The 21695-nt window shown below is 40.1% G+C and overlaps 1 protein-coding gene across 2 annotated transcripts in view; it reads left to right on the forward strand.

Moving 5' to 3' along the window:
• Nucleotides 1–21695, forward strand: part of ADGRG2 (adhesion G protein-coupled receptor G2) — a 145021-nt gene that overhangs the window by 26496 nt on the left and 96830 nt on the right. For both annotated transcript variants that reach the window (XM_083172497.1, XM_083172498.1), the window contains exons 2-3: nucleotides 3956–4074; nucleotides 13042–13635. In XM_083172497.1, the coding sequence (XP_083028623.1) occupies nucleotides 3957–4074; nucleotides 13042–13635 (712 nt within the window). In that variant the 5' untranslated portion in view covers nucleotide 3956. The remainder of the gene's footprint in view (nucleotides 1–3955; nucleotides 4075–13041; nucleotides 13636–21695) is intronic.

Raw genomic sequence — 21695 nt, forward strand, 5'->3', positions numbered from 1 at the left:
AACCTATATACTATAAGTTAGTGTTGTCTTTAATATCCATTAAACTCTCGTCATGACTGAAGGTCGACATGCAGGAACGTCGGCATGACTGAAGGTCGGAATGGTTTAGGTCGAGAGTCAAAAGGTCAACATGGGGTTTTTCACTTTTTTTGAGCCGGCATGTGCCGACAGGTGGTATTTCATGCCCTACCATCCACTAGGGTGTGGTGGGAGAATAAAATAGTGAGCCGTGGAAGCGGACTCGGTGCTACGTTTCAGTGTCCATGTCGACTGGGTCAAAATTCGCGGCAAAAAAAGGTGAAAAACCCTATGTCGACCTCTTGACTGTCGACCTTCCCCATGTAGACCTATTACTTGTCGACCTAATGACTCTGTTGACCTAACCCATATGGACCTTCAGTCATGTCCACCTTCCTACATGTTGCTTTTTGTCCAATGAGCCATACCAGACAGAACCTTGCCATCTAGTATATGTTGTCCGTGGTACATTCCATGAAATTATTGGCGTACGCTTTATTCTCCTACTTGGATGCACAGTCATTGCCTTCTGTGCTTTTAATATAATAATACTGTGGTCAAGCGCTGCTTTATTTATTAGTTAGATGTCCTAATTAAATATTAAACATTTTAAAATCATTGTTTCCAGTACGCAGAACTGTATAGGCCTTAAGCTGCCCATACACGCTGCTAAGCGTGCTGAGCCGATGTGTGCTTTGAGGTGCGCGCTCCCGCGCACATCATCGCACAGTACAAAAAGTATGTGCTAGCACATACTTTTTGTACTTAGGTTTCATCAAAGTGCATCGCATTGCATGCACAACGCATGCACATGCAATGCAATGCAATGTGATTCCTGCTATTGCAGCCCACAATGCACGCCCGCATCGGGACGTGTATGGGCTGCTTAAAGCTGCCCATATATCTGTGATAGATTGGGCCAGTTGAACAGTTTTGTGATGATTGCTGATGTCTGAGCTTCCCCAATTGACAATTACAATCAAAAAGTGATCGTAATCACCATTGCAGATTGACCGACATGTTGGTCAGTCTGCAATGGATTGGACATGGATTGGACATAATTCTAAAGGTATGATCAGTGATGATCAGTCTTCTGTGCAACATTTTTGACAATCATACAATTTTTTCACGGCTGACAATCCCTGCTATAGATATTATTATTAGGCGTGTATGGGCATTTTCAGATTTAAAGGTCCAATGTGAAGATTAAAAAAAGTATGCAAATCACTAATAAATATCTTTAGTATATGGGCGCAGACTGTAAAGGTCTCATTGAACAGGTACGTGACGATTTTTCCGACTGAATAGTGAGATGAGTCAGGAAAATGAAATTTGCCCAATATTGTTTCCCCTCTGAAGTTACTACTGTACAAATATTTTCTTGTGTACTATTAATGCATATACCCTAATGTAGCCTATGTATGAGGTCTCACAGATATTTGCCTTATCCTTTTTTTCCTTCCTCTTTGGCATTTTCTCAAAAGTGTAATGACTATTATTAAAATAATTAGCGGGAATAGTTTTTGTCATCACTGCAGTATGTATTGAGTGGTTTCAGGACATGGTTTTCATAGTCTATCATTATACTTAATATTTGTAATTAAGTGCTTCAGAGAAAAGGAGTAGAATGAACATTTCTTTTTTCGAGCAGACCAGTTCCCAACACAGGCACATATATTTGGACCCAGTGCCCTGAAGTAGACAGATCCCCTCTTTATAGGAGTGTTCTCTTGCACAACACCTGTTGCTCATTGTTCTGAGTTTAGTGAATGATACTGAAAGAACAGTGGCTGTTGATGACATTGTCCATGGACGCCTTTAAAATGCTTTATTCTTGTTGCTCTGAGTAAGCTTATCTCTGTTACTGTTCTTTTTCTTCACTTTTCATCACTGCTGATGTTGTTGCTGTTCTGAATGCAGATATTACACATGATATGTAATGGGCCAGTGGAGATACCTCCCAAGTAATAAGCGTAACTCTTCCTGTGTGCTTGTTAAGCATGATGCTAAAATCTTCTTACAGTATGAATCAGCCTGAATACGCATTGTTATAGTATGGGGTTTACACATCACTGACCCTTATACATTTTCTTAAATGTCACTTGCCTACTTTGTAATTGTACACTGGAGTGAAAGGTTTGGCTGCTGCATAATGTTGCAATTCACAGCATTTTGCCATGGAACCGGCTGTGGTGAAGCGTTTCATTGCGATTCACTTCATTATACAGTAGATCTGAAAAATCAAAGCGCTAGGAGAAAGGGGATAGAAAGATATAGAAAGAAAGAAGAAATAGTATGCAATACCAAACAGTAAAAAAAAAATATATATATATATATTATAAAATGTCAGATTGACTGAAAAAGTTTAAGCTCTTTTGAGACCAATTGCAAAGTCCTTTTCAAGATGAGGAGACAGGTCAGAGATACCTCCGTGTGTGTGTAACTTTCCCTTACTACTGTACCGGGAACTTGCTTCTAGCGAGTCTCACTTCATGCCGGGATCCCGTGCTGCGACTTCCTGTTTTGGTTATCGTACTTCCGGCTACTGTTCTCTACCTGATTCGGTTTGCGGGCTTTGCTGTAGGTCTGCTCCAACGCATTTCATGCCTGGAGCACTTAATCATGGATAGCTGCACTGGTTCTCCACCCTCTATTTATTTAGGGATATTTTCAAAAAACTTTATTCATAAAAACGGACCTCACTGCAGGAAATGGCTACAAATTGGAGGTAACCACATGTTGGTCTCCAGTGGATAAAAATGGTATTGCAATTGAAAAAAGAAGACAATAGAAAGAATATACAGAAGATAAATAAATGAAAAATATAACAAAAATTCAGGATATGCATACATAATTCTACTTTATACTGTATATTTTTTATAGAGGGGTTGACTTTTTATAAAAAGCTTTTTATGTCAAAGTCTATGTTTAGGCCCTGAGGGTGTAGACCAGTGGTTCCCAAACTTTTTTGAATCACGGCACCCTAGAGTTTCAGAATATTTTTCAGGGCACTCCTAGGCCAAAGTTTGTACCAAAAATAATAAAAAAAAAATGTAATGAAATAAGTTGTGCTTAAATGTCATCCTTAGGTCCAGTTATGTGGTGAGGAACACGATTCACTTCTGTTTCCCCGCATATTTTATAATTGGAAGCCCCCAAGCACTGATTTTGCCTGTTTCATTGGCCATAAATAATTTGAATTGGTTCTGGACCACCAACCTGAGACACCCCTGCAAGTGTTCTGAGGCACCCCAGGGAGCCTAGGCGCACAGTTTGGGAACCACTGTTGTAGAGTTTTCAAATAGTAAATCCATTGTTTCACTTCATAATGACACTGTACAGACTTCTTTACTGAGAAAGTAGGAAGGACCGGGGAGTGCTGTCTACTTTTCTGTGAGCCTGGGAAAATGGACCCAAATTTGGGAGATTTAAAGAATATTCCCAGAGTTAGCAAGTATCATATGTCTTAAGTATGAGCTTTAGTGTACATTATTAACTGCCTAAAATAAGTCTGTCTGAGAGACCAAACCATGGGGGTTATTCTAGTTCATTCTTTCTGACAAAATCCTTCTTAGATGGACAAAACCATGTGCACTGCGGGTGGGGCAGATGTAACTTGTGCAGAGAGAATTAGATTTGGGTGGGGTTTTTCTTCAAAGTGAGATCTATATTGCAGTGTAAAATCATGCAGTCAGTATTTTCCCTGCACAGAAACAAAATAACTCACCGAAATCTAATTCTCTCTGCACATGTTACATCTGCCCCCCTGAAGTGCACATGGTTTTGTCCATCTAAGAAGGATTTTGTCAGAAAGATTGAACTAGAATAAACCCCCATGTGTAGAGTGCCCTCTTTCTGGGTGTTCCGATTGAGCCTTGTGAATTCTTCCTGTAGGGGTGAGCTAAATGAAACTAAAGCACAATTCTGTATTTTTCAGGATGCTGCTCCATGGATTCCTGCATGCGGTCACTGCTAATACAAAGCATCGGCCTGTGAAATTGAAGACTGTTCAGACAATATGGGTATTAATGTGTGTTCTGGCTGTTCCAGCAATAGGTAAGACATGCAGTTCTCATCTGTCAAAGAAATACATTTTTTGCTTTTTTTACGAGGTATTTTTATCATTGTTTTACATTTCCCAATTATGTGGGGCCCATTTGTGGCCCATGCATTGCTACCTTGTATGCACACACTGACAAGGGGCATGGCCTGTCTCAGTGTTTCTCAAGGACTATGCATGCGTACAGTATGTATTGCGCATATCCGAGTGGAAATGGTGACTGAAAATGCATATGGATCGTAAATGCAATATTGGTGGAGCTTGACTGACAGGAAGCTGGGGTTTTGTGGGTGGTAACCTGCCCTTTTCAGGGTGTGTGTCTGAAAAATCACTGGTGTGCTCAGGCGTCTGTGATGTCAGCGATAACCACTTCCATCCTGTCTCAGTCGCAGATTATTGGAAGCCTCAGACCGTCTCACGATTGCATAGACAGCAAAAACTAATCGATAGTGTCGGGTATTGTGAATGGATCGCGTTTAGCGATCCATTTTCAATTACCTTACAATTTTATCAAGGGGCATTTTCTCTTTCTGTCTGGGCGGTGGTTAAATCCTTGCTGTCCACTGCGAATTTAACAATCCATGCTGAATTAGGCACAATGTAGGATGCAATACAGAATGGAGCATTTACATAAATTGGTAAGTAAATGGAGCATTGTTTGCTTCTATTTAACATTATAATGTACATTATTTTTCAAGTAACAATATGGTTGTTGTTGTTGTTGTTGTTGTTATTGTTGTTTTTGTGGCATAATAAGGGAAAAGTTAAACAGTGTCTTCAAAGGAAAATATAAGTCTTACTGTATACACCCAAATGAAGAATGCAATGCGTTGGGTATTGAAGGTGAGTTTAGAAATGGTTAGGTGCGGTGTTCCCCTTTATCAATATCTTTTTGAACTTTGTCCACTTTCTCAGTTAGTCTTACCCAGCACAAACGCTATTGGCTGTATCTTGCTTATGTCACAGATCAGGACATAAATATGTTTTAGTTAATATCCATATTTACATTTGTGCACGAACAGGTTTGTACAGTCGTGGGTACAGTTTAAGAAGAAACACAGGTTTTCAGACTGCTGGAAATATGTCACATGTGTCAGATACTGACAACAAATGCATGACTAAACCAGGAATGTGGCTGTATTTAGTACAGAGCATGAGTTACAGCAGGGTGCGACAATACATACAATACAATGTATAGGGCCAAACCTACCACTTTGTTGTCATAATACAGTAGCTGCACCTGAAAGATAAACTTTTTTTTATAGGCCGGCTGCAATTTGTTTCAGAATTGTACACTCCACGGAAAAACATTGCAGAATATTTTAAATTACACAGATTTATAATGAAATATTGTTAACAGATATTAGTGGAGGAATACATTTGGTACCCACTTAATCAGGTATACTTTTCCAGTACTGGTTAGGACCATAATTGGCACTTAGTGATGTGGTCTTGGTGGTACTGTATTCTCAGGTTTCTGAGAAGGCAGCGGACTCCTGGAGGAAATCCTCTCTTTGTCCCATGAGGCCATGCCCCCTAGCCCATGAGGCCACAACTGGCTGTGCAATAACAATTTTCATGTACAGTAGATCCCTGTGATGTGACACAGGACATTACCATTATGTCTGCTGCACACATTACCTTCTACTGTATTACGATAAACAAACTTTGCTAACTTTCCTATACACCGCTATGGTACATAAAACAAAGCGAGTTAGATTACTATAACTACCACCCATGTGACCCACAGAATGATGGGTTAGATTGGTTTTACTGCCCAGCATTTCACATACCGAAATCATCATGTCCACTCTGCATCCAACTGGGTGAATCCAATTAGGCATGAGTCTGCAAATGCACGTTTAGTTCATAGATTTTGCAGTCTTTGCATACTTGGGAATTTTACATTGGAAATGTCTATTTGACGCACTCTAGACAGTGGTTCGCAAAACCAAACGCTATCTGGGAAAAGTGAATGAAAAAGTGGTTTCCCCAAAGTTATTTTCCCCAGATAGCGCTAAAACAAAATGACAACTTTGTAAGCAGAATCTTGCAGAAGGCTGTTAGTGGGCTTGAGAGAAGCTCACTAACTAAAAGTGTTAAATGGCTGATTTGTGCATTTTTTTTAAAGTAAATTAATTATATTAAACAAACTAATCTAATTACAAATGGAAAATGCAAAAAAAGTGTAACAATTGTGATTTTCTTTTTTAAGTACATTTTTTTCAAAATAAATGGTAAATAGTTTCTGTTGAAATAAATAGATTAAATTTGGGGTGCATAACAAAATTAAGTTGAAGTTTATTTTGGCAAGGGGTTCTAAAGTACCAACATTTTTACCTTAGAAAAGTGCTTCCCAAACTTTTTTGTAATCAAGACACCCTTAAGCACTGGAATTTATTTCACGGCGCCCCTAGACCATAAATTTTTTATGGAGAAATTTAGAAAACAATAATAAATTAAGTACCGTATTTATCGGCGTATAACACGCACTTTTTTCCCCCTGAAAATAGGGGGAAAAGATGGGTGCGTGTTATACGCCGATATGCGTGCTATACTCCGATATACCGGTAATGCAGGCAGTACTGTGCGGTAATTTCAGCCGGCGGGGTACGGTACCTGTAATGCGCAGTCACCCGGCGCGTGTTGTACCTGTTATGCGCGCAGTCACCCGGCGCCTGTAATGCGCGCAGTCATCCAAGGCGGCGCCTACCAAGCGCGTGTTCTCTGCTGCTGCTGCTGCGCACCGTCGGGTCCTCGCAGCAGCAGCACGCTTAAAACTCCTCCCAGTGACCTGTATACAGATATTTATTAACAGCTGTCAGCACCTGATATATATATATAGCACAGCAGATTCCAGTACAGTGTCTTATATAGTGCAGCAGGTTCCAACCCTTATTTTGCTTCAAAGTTTTTATTTAGAAATCCCCTCTTAAAATGAAGGTGCGTGTTATACGCCTGTGCGTGTTATACGCCGATAAATACGGTAAAATGTGTATATGTACATATATGTGAGAGTGTGTGTGTGTGTGTGTGTGTGTGTGTGTCATCCTTGTGTTCACTTTTGTGGTGGGGGATAAGATTTGTATATGTTTGTCCACATATTTTTTGATTGGAAGTCACAAGCACTGGTTTGCCTATTACATTGACCATAAATAATTTTAATTGGTATTTAACTACCAACACAAGGCTCTCCTGTAAGTACCCCAAGGCTCCCCAGGGTGCCACAGCAGACAGTTTGGAAACCACTGTTTGACAAACAAATTTGCACTTGTTTTGTTTAAAAATGTCGGCAACAATTTATAATGTTCTATGTGTTAGAAGAATATGGATTATAAACTAGACAGCCTGCTGCATTAAATGATGGACCACTTTTGTTTATCAAGATGGGGGAGAAATTAGATATCTTCCCCCACTCCCATAATGCCACCTAGTTTTTTAATATTGTGTACTGTTTGTTAATGTCCGAAGTGGCATCAAACAGTCAGTCTGATGCTGTACTGCTTCCTCCATCACAAACCCATAAATCACATGTGCAGTAGGGGTTCAGCACATATACAATCTGTCTCAAAATCATGCCACATGCACCTAAAAAAACATATTTAAAATTCGCCCTTACCTTACACACTTATTGGCCTTCCCCAATACAGACTCTCACCACTGCAGTCCATTATGAATGCAGCTGCAAGGCTAATCTTCCTAGCCAGACGTTCATCGTCTGCAAAGCTACTCTGTCAGTCACTTCATTGGTTACCTGTATTCTACCGTATTCAATACAAAATTCTTCTACTTACACACAAAGCCATAAACCAAACTACACCAACATACATATCTTCTCTTATCTCAAAATATCATCCAACACGACCTCTACGCTCCTCCCAAGATCTGCTTCTCTCATCCACACTCATTACCTGCTCCCATTCCCGACTGCAGGACTTTCTTCGTGCTGCACCCACTCTGTGGAATGCCCTCCCAAGCACAATAAGACTCTCCTCCAGTCTCCAAACCTATAAGCGTTCCCTGAAGACTCATCTCTTCAGGCAAGCTTATCAAATACCAGAACCAGTCATAGAACCTTGCGTTCTGGTGGAATCGATGCAATAAAGAATACAGTATCTATCCTTATGTATCAATGCCTATTTCCCTATAGATTGTAAGCTTGCGAGCAGGGCCCTCCTACATGTTGACTGTCTGTAAATACCCTGTTTTGTTGTATCACTGTCTGCTATTGTAAAGCGCAATGGAATATGCTGCGCTATATAAGAAACTGTTAATAAATAAATAAATATTATAAACACATGCAACATTTTAACAGTTTCTTGTATAAGGTGAATGCATATTATGGAAATGTTTCTTAGATGTTATATTAGAAGAGTATTTGCAGAAAGATTGGATGTAGAGAACAAAACAAAAAATGTTGGGGTTAACGATTTATTTTCATGTAGAAACAGCCATCCTTCTGGTGAAATCGTTATTCTCTCAGTTTTTGAAAGATTTCAGAAAATGCAAAGGGAAATGGCAGAAAGACGTCTTCAGTAACATGAGTCAGCATGGATTGCAAAAGATGGGCTTCATAACTGTGTGTGCCCATTTACAAAATGTTTCCATGTTAAAATAATGGAATACATGATAATTACTACTTTTACTAAATTGTAGATGGCATCTACTTTTTTTTTTTTTTTTAGAAAAATCTATTCCTTTAAAAAAAAAACACATAAATTTCATGTTAAATCAAATGTTGTCATTACTTGGATCAATTCCAAGCACCACACTTTATAAGGAAACATTCAAATTATAGCATTCTATCACCATGTGGCTTTTGGATCCAGCTATGGCAAATTAAAATAAATGTACTGGTCTACAATTTCCATCCCTGGATTCAGGACTATTTCTCATGAATGAATGATTCTTTGAGTTACAGTTTTAAAGATGTTTCTGTAAAATGCTTTCAGTGTACACGTACAAAGTATTTGCTGCATGCACATATCAGTTTACTTAAAAGAGAATTATGTTTTCTAGGTTGCTATCAGGTTTGCTTGACTGTATTATAAATGATTAGGTTTCAAAAAAACATTGAAAGTGATGATATTTGGATTCTTTTTTTTTTTTTACTAATTTACACTAACAATATATCTAAAAAAAAAAAAAGTAAAAGTATTTTAGTTTAATTAAATCTATATTTTGGGTTACGCTGCTGGCTTATGTTTATGCTAGTGATCAGATGTTGCGCCTTGGGACACAACAGACAATCACACAAGAATGCAGTAGGCATCTATTTACACAAGGCTTTTCTTGACGCATTTGCTTATCTTGTACAACAGCTGTGTCAAATGACACCACTCCTTCAGCCCATCTCTGAATCAGGCCGTTAGTTGTGTTAATCCTGATTTAAAGGTTGTTTCCACTCACACATATCCCACCGGTGCTTGTGAAAATACATGGGTGTGATAACACTTGATGCACATAGAGACCACTCAGTACATGCAAAAAGGGGCTTGATCTTGTGTGAAGGGGTGTATCTTTGTGACTTGCTCCTATTGTAATCAATCCAGGGGCATGGCCAGCATTACTGGAGATGTCAGTGTGTGGAGGCTTTTGGGTTTGTCAATATCTGTCAATTTACACATAGCAAAAATTATTCAGATGAGGGGCTGTATTGTTGGTACTTTCCCAGTCCAGGGCACTTTGTCCTTTTACCAGCATAAAGAGTGCATCATATAAGTGCCGTAAATGAAATATTTTGGTGCACTGTGCCAAAAAGGGAATTGGTGCCCCCCCCCCCACACACACACACACCCTTATACTTAATATAGGAACAGTGCACTCCTTAAAAATGTATGGTGGCTTCATGGGAAAGGGGCATAGCATATTAGTGTCAATTCACGTTACACCCACAGTATATTATTATATATATTTATCCAGGTCTTACCTATCATAGTGCCCATTCTAATATGTAGTCAGCAAATGCAAGGTTGCACTACTTAAAAACACCTAAGGTCAGGTAGGTGGGGTGCTAGTCCAAATGGAAGGGTCTGTATCTTCAAGTGTACTGTACATCCAGTAAATACACAATTATGGAGTAAAATGAGCAAGGCTGGACTGCACCCCCTAATTTTAAACATAAGAGGTTCTACCTTCCTGCGACTTGTAGTGCCACACAGAAAAAAGATCAATTCAAGCAAGTATATTAAAATATACAATTGAGAAATGTGGGCCTACCTACCACATCATGGTGATCTTGTCAGATGGGTGGGTCCCTTACATAGTAATATGGCCAAGCAGATCATATTCAGACACTGGATTTCTAAATCTTCTCCAACCTTGTGTGAGTTGAAAAAAGCTCTGCAGGAAGTCATCTACCACCAACGTCGAATGGCAATCTTTACTACTGAAAAAGGGGTTGTGACAGTTGATAAGAAGTGGGGAGCTTATATTGAGAGTTTAATAATATTTGGAATGTGTTTGAAAACAGAATGGTTTGAACTACATCAAAATGGGTGTGGGTGAAAACCGGACCAGGACAAAACCCCCGGACCGCCGGACCAGACATTAAACTCTGCATTTTGGAGCTTGTAGAGTCCGGTCTGGGGGGTGTCCTGTCCGGGGGGGCTGCCTGTCACACCTGTCACCAGGGAGAGGAGGAGGGCTAGAATAAAGTCTCCCTGAACGGTCCGGGCATGTAGCAGAAACCGGACGGTCCGGATCACACGGGGAGGCTGTAATCTCCCCTCCCCCATGTCCCTGGTGATAGCTATCACAGGGACCCTCTCGGACAAGACACCCCCCGGACCGGACCCTATAAGCTCCGGACTGCAGATTTTGATGTCCTGTCTGGCGGTCCGGAGTCTAGTCCGGTCCGGTTTTTACATAGTCCCCATCAAAATCACTAGAGGGTTAACCTGTTTATTTGTACCTGTTTGCTTTCACTCCTCCTTCCACTCCCATCCCTCCTCTTCCCTGACACCCCCCACCCCTGCCCCACCCCCTCACTTACCATAAATGTATTCCTGTGTTGGGGAATATAATCCTGTATTGTACATTGCTTCACATACGTTAAATACTGAGGCATGATTGCATGACTTAACTTCTAGCCTTATAGCACTTGCATTATGAATCTTCTAAATGCTTCTCAATTTTTGTTTAATTTTGTTTTCAGTGTTAAAATATTTTTTTTTTCTTAATTTATTATCTGCTGGCAATTTTATCCTTGTGTAAGCTTTTTATTATACATAGTTTTTTGCTTCATGTCATTATAAGAGAAAGTACGGTACTCTTTACCTAGCACGGCGCCCACGATCTTGATCGTGGGCATCGTGAGGTAAAAAATCGCGTCGGTCGCGTCGTATGCGGGCTAAAGATGCCCGGACGCGACGCGACCGACGCGATGTCCACGATTTCCCCATTGAAAACCATGTTAAACATGAACATCGCGTCGGTCGCGTCGCGGCTGGCCATAAATGTGCACACGATGGCCGCGACGCGATGCCCACGATTTGCCATAGGAATCAATGTTAAAAGGCCCGATGGACACGATTTTCATGTTAAATGGCTGAATGGACCCGATTTTACCATAGGAAACAATGTTAAATGGGCCTTAGAGCCCAAATAGTTACCCTGAACTCTGAAATGGCCCCCCCAATTGTTTACGCCACCCCACGATCAACGTCAACCCGAAGCGTGGCGAGCGCAGCGAGCCCGCGAGGGGCGGCGGTACGCGTCCTCCGACCTTTTCATACCCCCACTATCCACGTCGGCGTGGAGTTGAGAATAGAATAGTGTGGCGAGCGCAGCGGATACCTTCACAGGTAAACGCGTCCCTTCGCGGGCTTCACAGGTGTCCGCGTCGCCATGGACACCTGTGAAGCCCGCGAGGGGACGCGTATAGCTGTGAAGGTATCCGCGTCCCCTCGCCACGCTTCGGGCTCGGTGGCTCGCTGCGCTCGCCACACTATTCTATTCTCAACTCCACGCCGACGTGGATAGTGGGGGTATGAAAAGGTCGGAGGACGCGTACCGCCGCCCCTCGCGGGCTCGCTGCGCTCGCCACGCTTCGGGTTGACGTTGATCGTGGGGTGGCGTAAACAATTGGGGGGGCCATTTCAGAGTTCAGGGTAACTATTTGGGCTCTAAGGCCCATTTAACATTGTTTCCTATGGTAAAATCGGGTCCATTGAGGCATTTAACAGTAAAATCGTGTCCATCGGGCCTTTTAACATTGATTCCTAAATCGGGAGCATCGCGTCGCGGGCATCGCGGGTACATTTATGGCCGGCCGCGACGCGACCGACGCGATTTCCATGTTTAACATGGGTTTCAATGGGAAATCGCGGGCATCGCGTCGGTCGCGTCGCGGCCAGACATAAATGTACCCGCGATGCCCGCGATGGGCGCCGTGCTAGGTAAAGAGTACCGAAAGTACATTTTTCTATTACTGTATATATCACTTACTGTTAACATCACTTATGCCAGGGGTGAGGAACCTTTTTTGTGCCAAGGGCCGTTTGTATGGGGAAAAAAATCCTTCGGGGGCCATATGTAAAAATTTCTCTTACAAATTATCCTGCTGCAGCCGTTTCACGTTCTGGTGGCTGCCACTGAATAGGACTGACAGTCTCTGGCTGCTGTTAATTAAGAGGAATCTCGCAAGAACTACCAACTTCTTGCGAGAATTCCCCTGTACTTGACTCCTGGGAACGGGTGGGAGGGCCACTCAAACCGGCTACGGGGGCCGCAGACGGCCCCAGGGCCTGAGGTTCCCCACCCCTGACTTATGCCTTCGCTTTGAATTTTTCATGCAGTTGTGCTATTGATTGCTGCACAATAAACAGCATTTCTTAAAAAAAATGAAAGTAGCTCTTTAATATAGGGCAAACCACAGAGTAAACTGCATTACACATATTTTAATATCTACTGCTCACAAGAATTATCTTCTCATTTTGTAATAAATTATATTTATGTTGTAGGCGATGCTGCGGCATTTGGAGACTGCAAAGCTGCTTTCAGTAAACCATGTGGAGATATTATGACTCTGAAAATACCTGTCCCCAATCTGACGCAGTTCACCGTGTGCACCTACCTAAAACTTGCATCTGCCGATCCTTGGACTGCTTTCATCTACAAACTGCCCTCTTCCCCAGACAATGTGTATGAAATTGGAATTTTCGGTAACAGTAGCAGTATAAAAATATGGATGTTTGGCAGTGAGATCATTGTGCTTGAGAGCTTAAACTTGCTCACTTGGTATGAGATCTGCCTTACATGGGACGGCAGAAATGAATCCATGGGATTTTATCTTAACAGTGAGCTAAAAGCAAAGGAGAAGCTGGAGAACAACACCGTGCTGCATGGAGATGGCAGTTTGATCCTTGGCTGTCCACATAAGATAAATGCCTCTGCATCTTTGGGATTGGTTGGGGATCTGTACATGTTTAGGATGTGGAATACATCAGCAGATTCATGGCTTCAAAGCTGCATTGATGGGAATGTTATCAAGTGGAAGATGGATGACTGGATCTACAGCCCAACAATAATAAAGCAAGATTCATCTCTGCATTGTGGTAAGATACTTCCACCATCTGATTCTTCTGTTCTTGAAATTTTCATAAGATTGGTACATTCTTCTGATGTAACCAAACCTCTGTTCTGAAAAATATGGTCATTGTAGCACGATAGGTTCTAAGAATCGTCTCTCATACCTTCTTGAGGATAAGGGTAAAGGTACTGTTAGAATACTCACCGGGATGCCACTGTTGGCATTCTGATGGTTGGGACGGTGACAGTAGTGATTTCAATACCATCCTCAAAAGTATATATATGTTCTAATATGTATATAAATATATACATGCAGTGGTTGAAGTGGGCCGGTATACAGTCATATGGCATACCGGCACTATGTTTCCACTGACCCAGAAGTGTTTTCTTTTATTGAATAAAAAAGTGTGTGGAGGAAGCGCTGTGCAGCAGGAGGCGGGGCGAGTTCCCAGCCTGTTGCACTTACATGACGTTGCTTTGCATTGGCATCCACGTGGGGTACCACTGGTCCCGACCCATCACTGCTTCTGCTAGTCCCGTCTAAATACTGTCACCACTAAACTCATATCTGACACCACTGTGGTGGGCCCAGTTCTCATCCCTACTCAATTATTGATGTCAATGCTCTTGTTTGTTCGAACAAGCAAGCGCATTTACATCATTGACATCAATAGAGGTACTGTACTACAAATACTGTCTGGCCAGACAATGCTCTGTTCCAAAAATATTGAATGATCTTACTGTCAATACTTCTAAGGACCTGTTTACGAATCATAACTAATAACAGCATACCGGGACTGTGAAAGTACTAATATTCACTAGAACATTTCCTACTAACCATACCATCTACTGGACTGTATAGGAACAATAACTGTTGGGACATTTCTTATTAATGTCATTGTTCTCCGAAGAGAAATATCTTTCCTAGATTTTTACTAGACCATGACTATAGTAGTGTATGTTTTATTTGTAGGTTTGATAAAAAGTGACTTATAGTGTTTTGTTAAAACAAAGGTGCATAATACATTTTTATTTTTTTGCTGCCACCATGTGGTTAGAGAATGATCATGCAAACCTGGACCAACCAGGAATATAAAGCAAAAGTTAATTAACGATATTAAGGCCCTTATTCAGATCTGATCGCAGTACAAATTTGTTCTCAAAATGGGCAAAACCATGCTGCACTGCAGGTGGGGCAGATGTTACATATATACAGTGAGTTAGATTTGTGTGAGTTATTTTGTTTATGTGCAGGGTAAAAACTGGCTGCATTATTTTTACACTGCAATTTAGATTTCAGTTTCAACACACCCCACCCAAATGTAACTCTCTCTGCACATGTTACATCTGCCCCACCTGCAGTGCACATGGTTTTGCCCATTTTGAGAACAAATTTGTCCTGCGATCAGAGCTGAATAAGGGCCAATCCGAGTGAGTATATGGCAATTAAAACTCACTTTTTTTTTAATTCAATGTATTTGTTTACTAATAACATTAACCAGGAGAGGGAATCTTAAAACCAAAACACTCCCAAATAGGGAAAAAGGCTGATAGTGTGATATAGTTTCGACACATTTATTTAGAATGAAACGAAAAAAAAACCACATATGGTAAAAATGGACTTTTACATTATATATAACATATAAAAGCTTATCTGGTGATCTGCAACAGCATTGGAGAGGGGGAATAACTGTGCCCAACACATTTCATCCCTTTATTGCATCTTTGGGCTTACTTGGGGGTCATACTGTACTTCTATTCTCTAACCAGGCCTGGGCCAAGGAGCCATCCTGTTATGTCTCAGCTCCTGTGGTTACGATAAGTAATGCTCAACCACTGTATATCTCTGAAGCTTTATTGATTACCTGATATATATAGATCTATATCTATCTATCTATCTATCTATCTATATATATATATATATATATATATATATATATATACACAATACAAAATTCCCAGAATTTGCGCTATTATTATTAGATATTATGGACTACGGTCACTTATAACACTTGGCCTACTACTAGTTAGGCTTTTCTCACAAACACCACCACAGAAGTGTTAAATAGCGCCCTAAAATTACCAGTATTTACTACAATCTTCCCCTATATTCTTATACTCCTATAGACATGGACAATATAAAACATTTATTAAAAATTGTAAACATAAAAAAAAAATGAATGCACTTTTCTTGCCAGAAGATTTTTTCATACAGTTGGTGTATACATAAGCCCGACGCGTTTCGTCTCCACACGAGACTTCATCAGGGGTGTATGATACAAATCTTTGCCAATCTTTGCTGTTGTTTGTGTGGGACCCCTACTGTTGTCCTACTGTGCGCTTTTTATTTAGCGTATTTATTTCTCACTGGTAGTAATTTCACTGTGGTGTTAGGAATTCCAAATCACAGTGTTAAATGGGTAATCCTTACCACTTTTGATAGTATCATAGAGTATCCACCTAATTATGTTCTGAAATTGAGCATAGCCTATGCTCCAGCATACATGTGAAGGTCCAAATGATGTAATAGCAATTAGCCCTTACAAAGGGTGATCAGCCTCAAATATTTAGTAGGGTAAATTTGCTCCTCAAAGATGGGACGTAATATGCAATCCAAATGTCTCAAAGGCAGAGGCTGCTCTGTTTGATAGATGTGCACACCTCTGTGTCCAAAATTGCATTGTGAGATCCTGGGTGGTAGCAACGGGGGGGGGGGGGGGGGGGGGGTGCACCAGCTGGAGGCACCACTGGCACACATCTATTAAACAGTGACATGCCTGGGAAATCACTGGCACATACCTATTAAACTGTGACCTGCCTGGGAAATTTCTCGGGAGAACCCGCGCTGGCAGCGCAGCCTGAGAAATTTCTGGGTATGCCTCCAAAGTGGTAAAGTGGTCCTGGAGAAATTGTGGAACTCATTTCCCTGTTACACCTAATTACCTCCTCTCCCCTCACCCATTAGGCAGAGCTAGGGCTAGTGGTAGAGTTTTTGGCACATCACTGCAAGCTACAATGCTTTTCTGTTAGAATCACTGTGCAGGGCTAAGGTGAAGGTTGGACTAGTTTGACCGCACCATTACAAGTTGTGGAACTCTGTTCCACCCCGTCCCCCAAACACACTTTAACCCCTAGTTATGGTGGATTTCAGTTGTCTTTAAAAATCTACATAAGCCTTAGTCAGATATAAGGTCATCCCCTACTTGATATTTAGTGTGTTCCAATATCATCACTTTAGTTATCATTAACCGCTTCACTGGTGTGTTTTCCTGGGGCTGGACAAGCCTACCAGGGCAGGTTTGTCCTTGACTATATAGTCAAAATAAGAAGCTCAAATCGCACCATGTGTGTTCACCTTTAGACTTAGCATTTGTGTCCATTCTATTAAGAAATACCTGATCTATAGAACTTGTAGACTTTGTAAACTACTCCAACATTCGTTTTGATATAGCATTAGTTGAGTTTTGGTACTAACTATACTCTCTGTAAGATCTATGCCCTGGATATCTGTAAGTAATAATTATTTTAAAAATTGTTAGAATTAATTAGCTCTCATATGAATAGCAACCTTATAATAATCTCTGGTTATTTTATTTTGATTATCTTTTTAGACTAATATTTGCCTAGAGAAACCCTGTCACAACTCCCAAATTCGGTATTCCCCGCTTTTCAAAGAATCTCCAGGTTGTAGATGTATAAAGAGCATTACACCCTGCTGACAAGGAATTTACTTTTCTCTCAGCGTTGCATAATAGTTTTTCGTGTATTGATTATATCCGTACCTCCCTCACCCTTTCCCCCAAATTAAACCGATAGGTCTTTCCGACCCGCCCTTGTTTCTGCTCTATTTTGCTTTCCCAATGACCCAGGGAAAACAAAATTATAGAAATTTCCCTACTACCTTTCCAACTCCTTCAAATTTGGAAACCGGTTGGAAGCTGCGTGGGAGGAATATAAAAATAATAATTAGACCTCTTAGAGCAAGATCCTATTCTATTTTGGATGCAGCTTATTATCTTGAAAAACAAAGTGGTTTATCGCTAGCTTTCCAACAATATGAAACAAATCCTATGGTCCCCAATAAACGATTATATTCTACTGCTAAACTTCACGTCGAAAATCTTATGTCATCTATCAATGACATAAGATGTTTATTTTCAATCAATTTTAAATTTCATAAATTTGGAAATAAATCAGGTTGCTTATTGACCAATTACCGTACTTAAACGGTACTTGTCCTGCCTTGTCAATACACCCACTCAAAAATCAGCATGGTATTTTGTCCTTCCCAGGTGTTGATATAGCTGAGATTATGAGGTTTTTTTTATTCTGATCAATATACTGTACAATATAGTACACAAGGTAAGAAGCAAAACTACACAAAAGCGCTCAAAAGGTAATCATATAGGTGAAATCAGTGGTACTTCACACAAAATGAATAGCAATAATTCTGTCCTTTTTATGGAACTGTAAATCCAACGATGAAAATTCCAATATAATACTGCAGCGATATCAGATTGTCATGGATATGGCTCTCCTCCTAGTGAAAATAAATAAATAAATAAATCTCTATCTGGCAATGCAATTATTAAACTGGGAAATAAATGCCCAGTAATTCACTCCAATCTATTAAAGTAAGTTTGTTTTTCGCTTTCTCCAATAAAGAATCAGAGTAACCTTTAACAGACATTCTTTCTGATACTTCACAAATTTGCTTGTCACAAACAATCTGGTCCTCAAAAATTGTCATCAAGCCAATTGGAATGATGAACACTAGTAGTAACAATGAAATTATTTGAGTCTGTTACCTTCCGAAAAGTTTAAGTTTTTAGTAGGTCATCGTCAACATAAATACATAAATCTAAAAATGATATTGAAATTTTGCTGTTGGTAAAAGTTAACATTATCATTAATAAAGTGCAAAAATTAACTAAAAGCGTCCGCACTGCCTTGCCATACAAAAATGTCATAATCTATGAACCGGGTTTGCCACCAGCTTGCCCTCATGCCAAATGGAACGCTCCTCTCAATAGGCCATGAACAGGTTTGCATAGCTGGGAGCAAACCTAGTGCCCATCGTAGTCCCTATGCACTAAATATAACAGAACCATCCTAAAATAATTAATTATTAGACAACAAAAGAGATGCTGTCTAAAATAAAGGCTTTTAAATTCAATGTCATTTTTTGAATGATCTGCGTTATTGCTTGTTTCCCAATTTATAAGGGGATATTGTTTTTACAGATCCTCGCTGCAGGATTATAATGGAATTTTCATGGTTGGATTTACATTTCAATAAAAAGGACAGTATTATTGCTAGTCATTTTGTGTGAAGTACCAATGATTTCACCTATATGGATACCTTTTCAGCGCTCTTATGTTTTGCTTCTCACCTTGTACACTATTATTCAAAAGTTTGATGTAATTTGTTTGAAAACCTACCTCTAGCTGCACAGGAGGCTTATGCGCACTTTATGTTTGATTTTCCTATCCGATATACAATATACCCAGATACTTTAAATATTGCTCATCTCCTAGTCACACAACTTTATCTTCTTTATCTACATCTGATTCTCCTGGCAATGCTGCTTTATCATACACTTCCCCTATGTGGCAATCTTTACGGTATCCTCAGATTACCTTATAACTCCCATAACTGTGGAGGAGGTACAAAAGGCGAAGACTCCAGGCCCAGGTGGCTATAGTTGATAATTGTTTAAGAGATTAAATGCCCCTTCTAGCAGATATTCTTACACACGTCTTTAATGCCCTTGTATCTTCTAATTCACTTCTATTACATCTTAAAACAGCTGTCATTAAGGATTTGTGAAAAACATTTGTGAAAAAGAGGTAAATATTTATCCCTCCCTGGTTCATACCGTCAAATTTCTTTATTGAACCTTGAATATAAATTGCTAACCAAGATAAAAGTTGATCGGCTAAAAGTAAAATTATACTGTATTACCTGACTTAATCCAACCCTATCTTCATTTTTATCCAGAGAAAGCTTTTGATCTAGTAGAGCAGAATCATTTGTTTTCTACTCTGATGCAGTTTGGTTTTCCCGTATCTTTTAACGATCTCTTGAAAGTATTTTGCTCACATCCTCAAACTTTAGTGTTGTGCAATGGATATTTATAACTATTGACAGACGTACAAAACAAATTTGTACTGACCCACACTTTTTTTTTGCAATTAACCTTGAGCCTAAAGCTATTGCCTTGCATGCTTTCACTACTTTCAAGTGTATTCAGAATGGTCAAATTCATCTTAAAATGTCCCTGTTTGCCAATGATATGTTACTTGTGACATAACAGGATACCTGTATCCCAAAAATCTTGTGGATCATTGACTCTTTTTGTCAGTATTTTTATGATATGTGATTGATTGGCTACACAATACATCCACTTATTCAAACTCTTGAAACCTCACCCAATGGCTTGTCTGGTGGCAAATGTTGTCTACCTTTCTTAGTAATGGTACTGTAGTTACTGTTACAAAAAATCCATTCTTTCCGACTGGATACTTATACCCGATTCACACCAACCTTTTTTTCCAGGGTTGGCCACGAGAACAACGCTGGGGTAATGCTGGGTAATAAATGGGTAACCTGGGTGGAGCGACCCGGGTCCCGTTCAAAGTATGGAGGAGGCAGCACTGTCAGCTCCAAACGCTACCTCCTCCTCTGCCCCTCAATGATGTGCCATCACTCCACCCTGCCCCCATGTGATTTGCGGCTTCAGAGCTTGCAAGACCGCAAATGCTGGTTTGCTCCTAGAATGGACCCGGGTCCTAATTGCGGTATCTAAAGGGTATTAGATCTGCCCCCTCATTATTGGAAGTGAAACAGTTTCCTACCTTGATAGGAAATTACACATTCTCTCTTTTTCAGATTCTCTCATCCTATTACATTTCATCCTTTTAACTTTTGCCACTTCTTTTCTTATTTTTTCATTCCTTTTCTCCTCACTTTCTCTCCTCCTCTTTTCTTCTCTATTTCTCTCCCCCTACCCAAAATGTGTTCTTAATTCAATATAACCTAGTGTTTCTTTTCTTTGCATATGTCATCTTTTGCTAGGGTATACTATATTTGGTTATTTTTGTTAATTGATCTGTAAAAGCCTATTCTGCTGTTTGGTTTATGTCATAATTGAGAAAATGTGTATGATTCTTTGTCATGCTGTGGTCTACCAAAATCCTGATCTTGTTATATTGTCGTTCCATACGTTATACTATAATTATGCTTTTAAGTTCACTCATATTTTGCTTTTTTTAAACCTCTATAAAACAGATTTGAAAAAAAGTTCACTCTCCCTATTTCTCATAAGGGAAAGCTTATTCCGTGTATGAGCTTGGAGTGTAGTTAACTATGCAGTGATGGGATATACATTCTGCACTGCATAATCTGTCGTCTGAGGGGGCACCCATACTCACAAATAGCATATGCGGAGAGTCCATTGAAGAGGAAAATTTTAGGGAGGGGAGACTGGAGGACACCCTGAAACAAAGAAAACACTGGATATTTTTCACAATTAATCAATGGGCCAGAAAATGGGTGAACCTCATAAAAAATTATTATGACTAATGCTGGCCACACATCAGACCAACTTTCCTCCAACCATCCAACTAGTTGGTTGGTTGGACTGAAAATCTGGTACTGTATGGGGGCAAATGCCAATAAGCAATTTGCTCAGAAACTCAGAAAAATGGACAAAAATTTCAGTGAAATTGTTTAAATCAAACAGTTCCAACCACAGTTCATTGTCTTAGTGACAGTTGTTCACTTTCAGATTTGGTAAACAAAATATTTGTTTTCGGATTTGGGAAACAAATGACTTAATTACAAATTACATTTGCTCCTATCCAGTACCAGGTTTTTATTCCATCCAACCAACTAGTTGGATGGTTGGAGGAAAGTTGGTCTGATGTGTGGCCAGCATAAATCTTCCTTCCACATCTGACCACTTGGATTTGACAGTAGCCATTTGTGAGGAGAGCTCAGTAATTTTATTTTGCATAAGAGAAGGGTCATCCCCTAAATCGGAGGTTCTATGCTCTGCCTCACCCACCCTTCTATGTATCTTCCG

The sequence above is a fragment of the Crinia signifera genome, chromosome 2 (assembly GCF_055691185.1).
Source record: "Crinia signifera chromosome 2, ASM5569118v1, whole genome shotgun sequence".
NCBI lineage: Eukaryota > Metazoa > Chordata > Amphibia > Anura > Myobatrachidae > Crinia > Crinia signifera.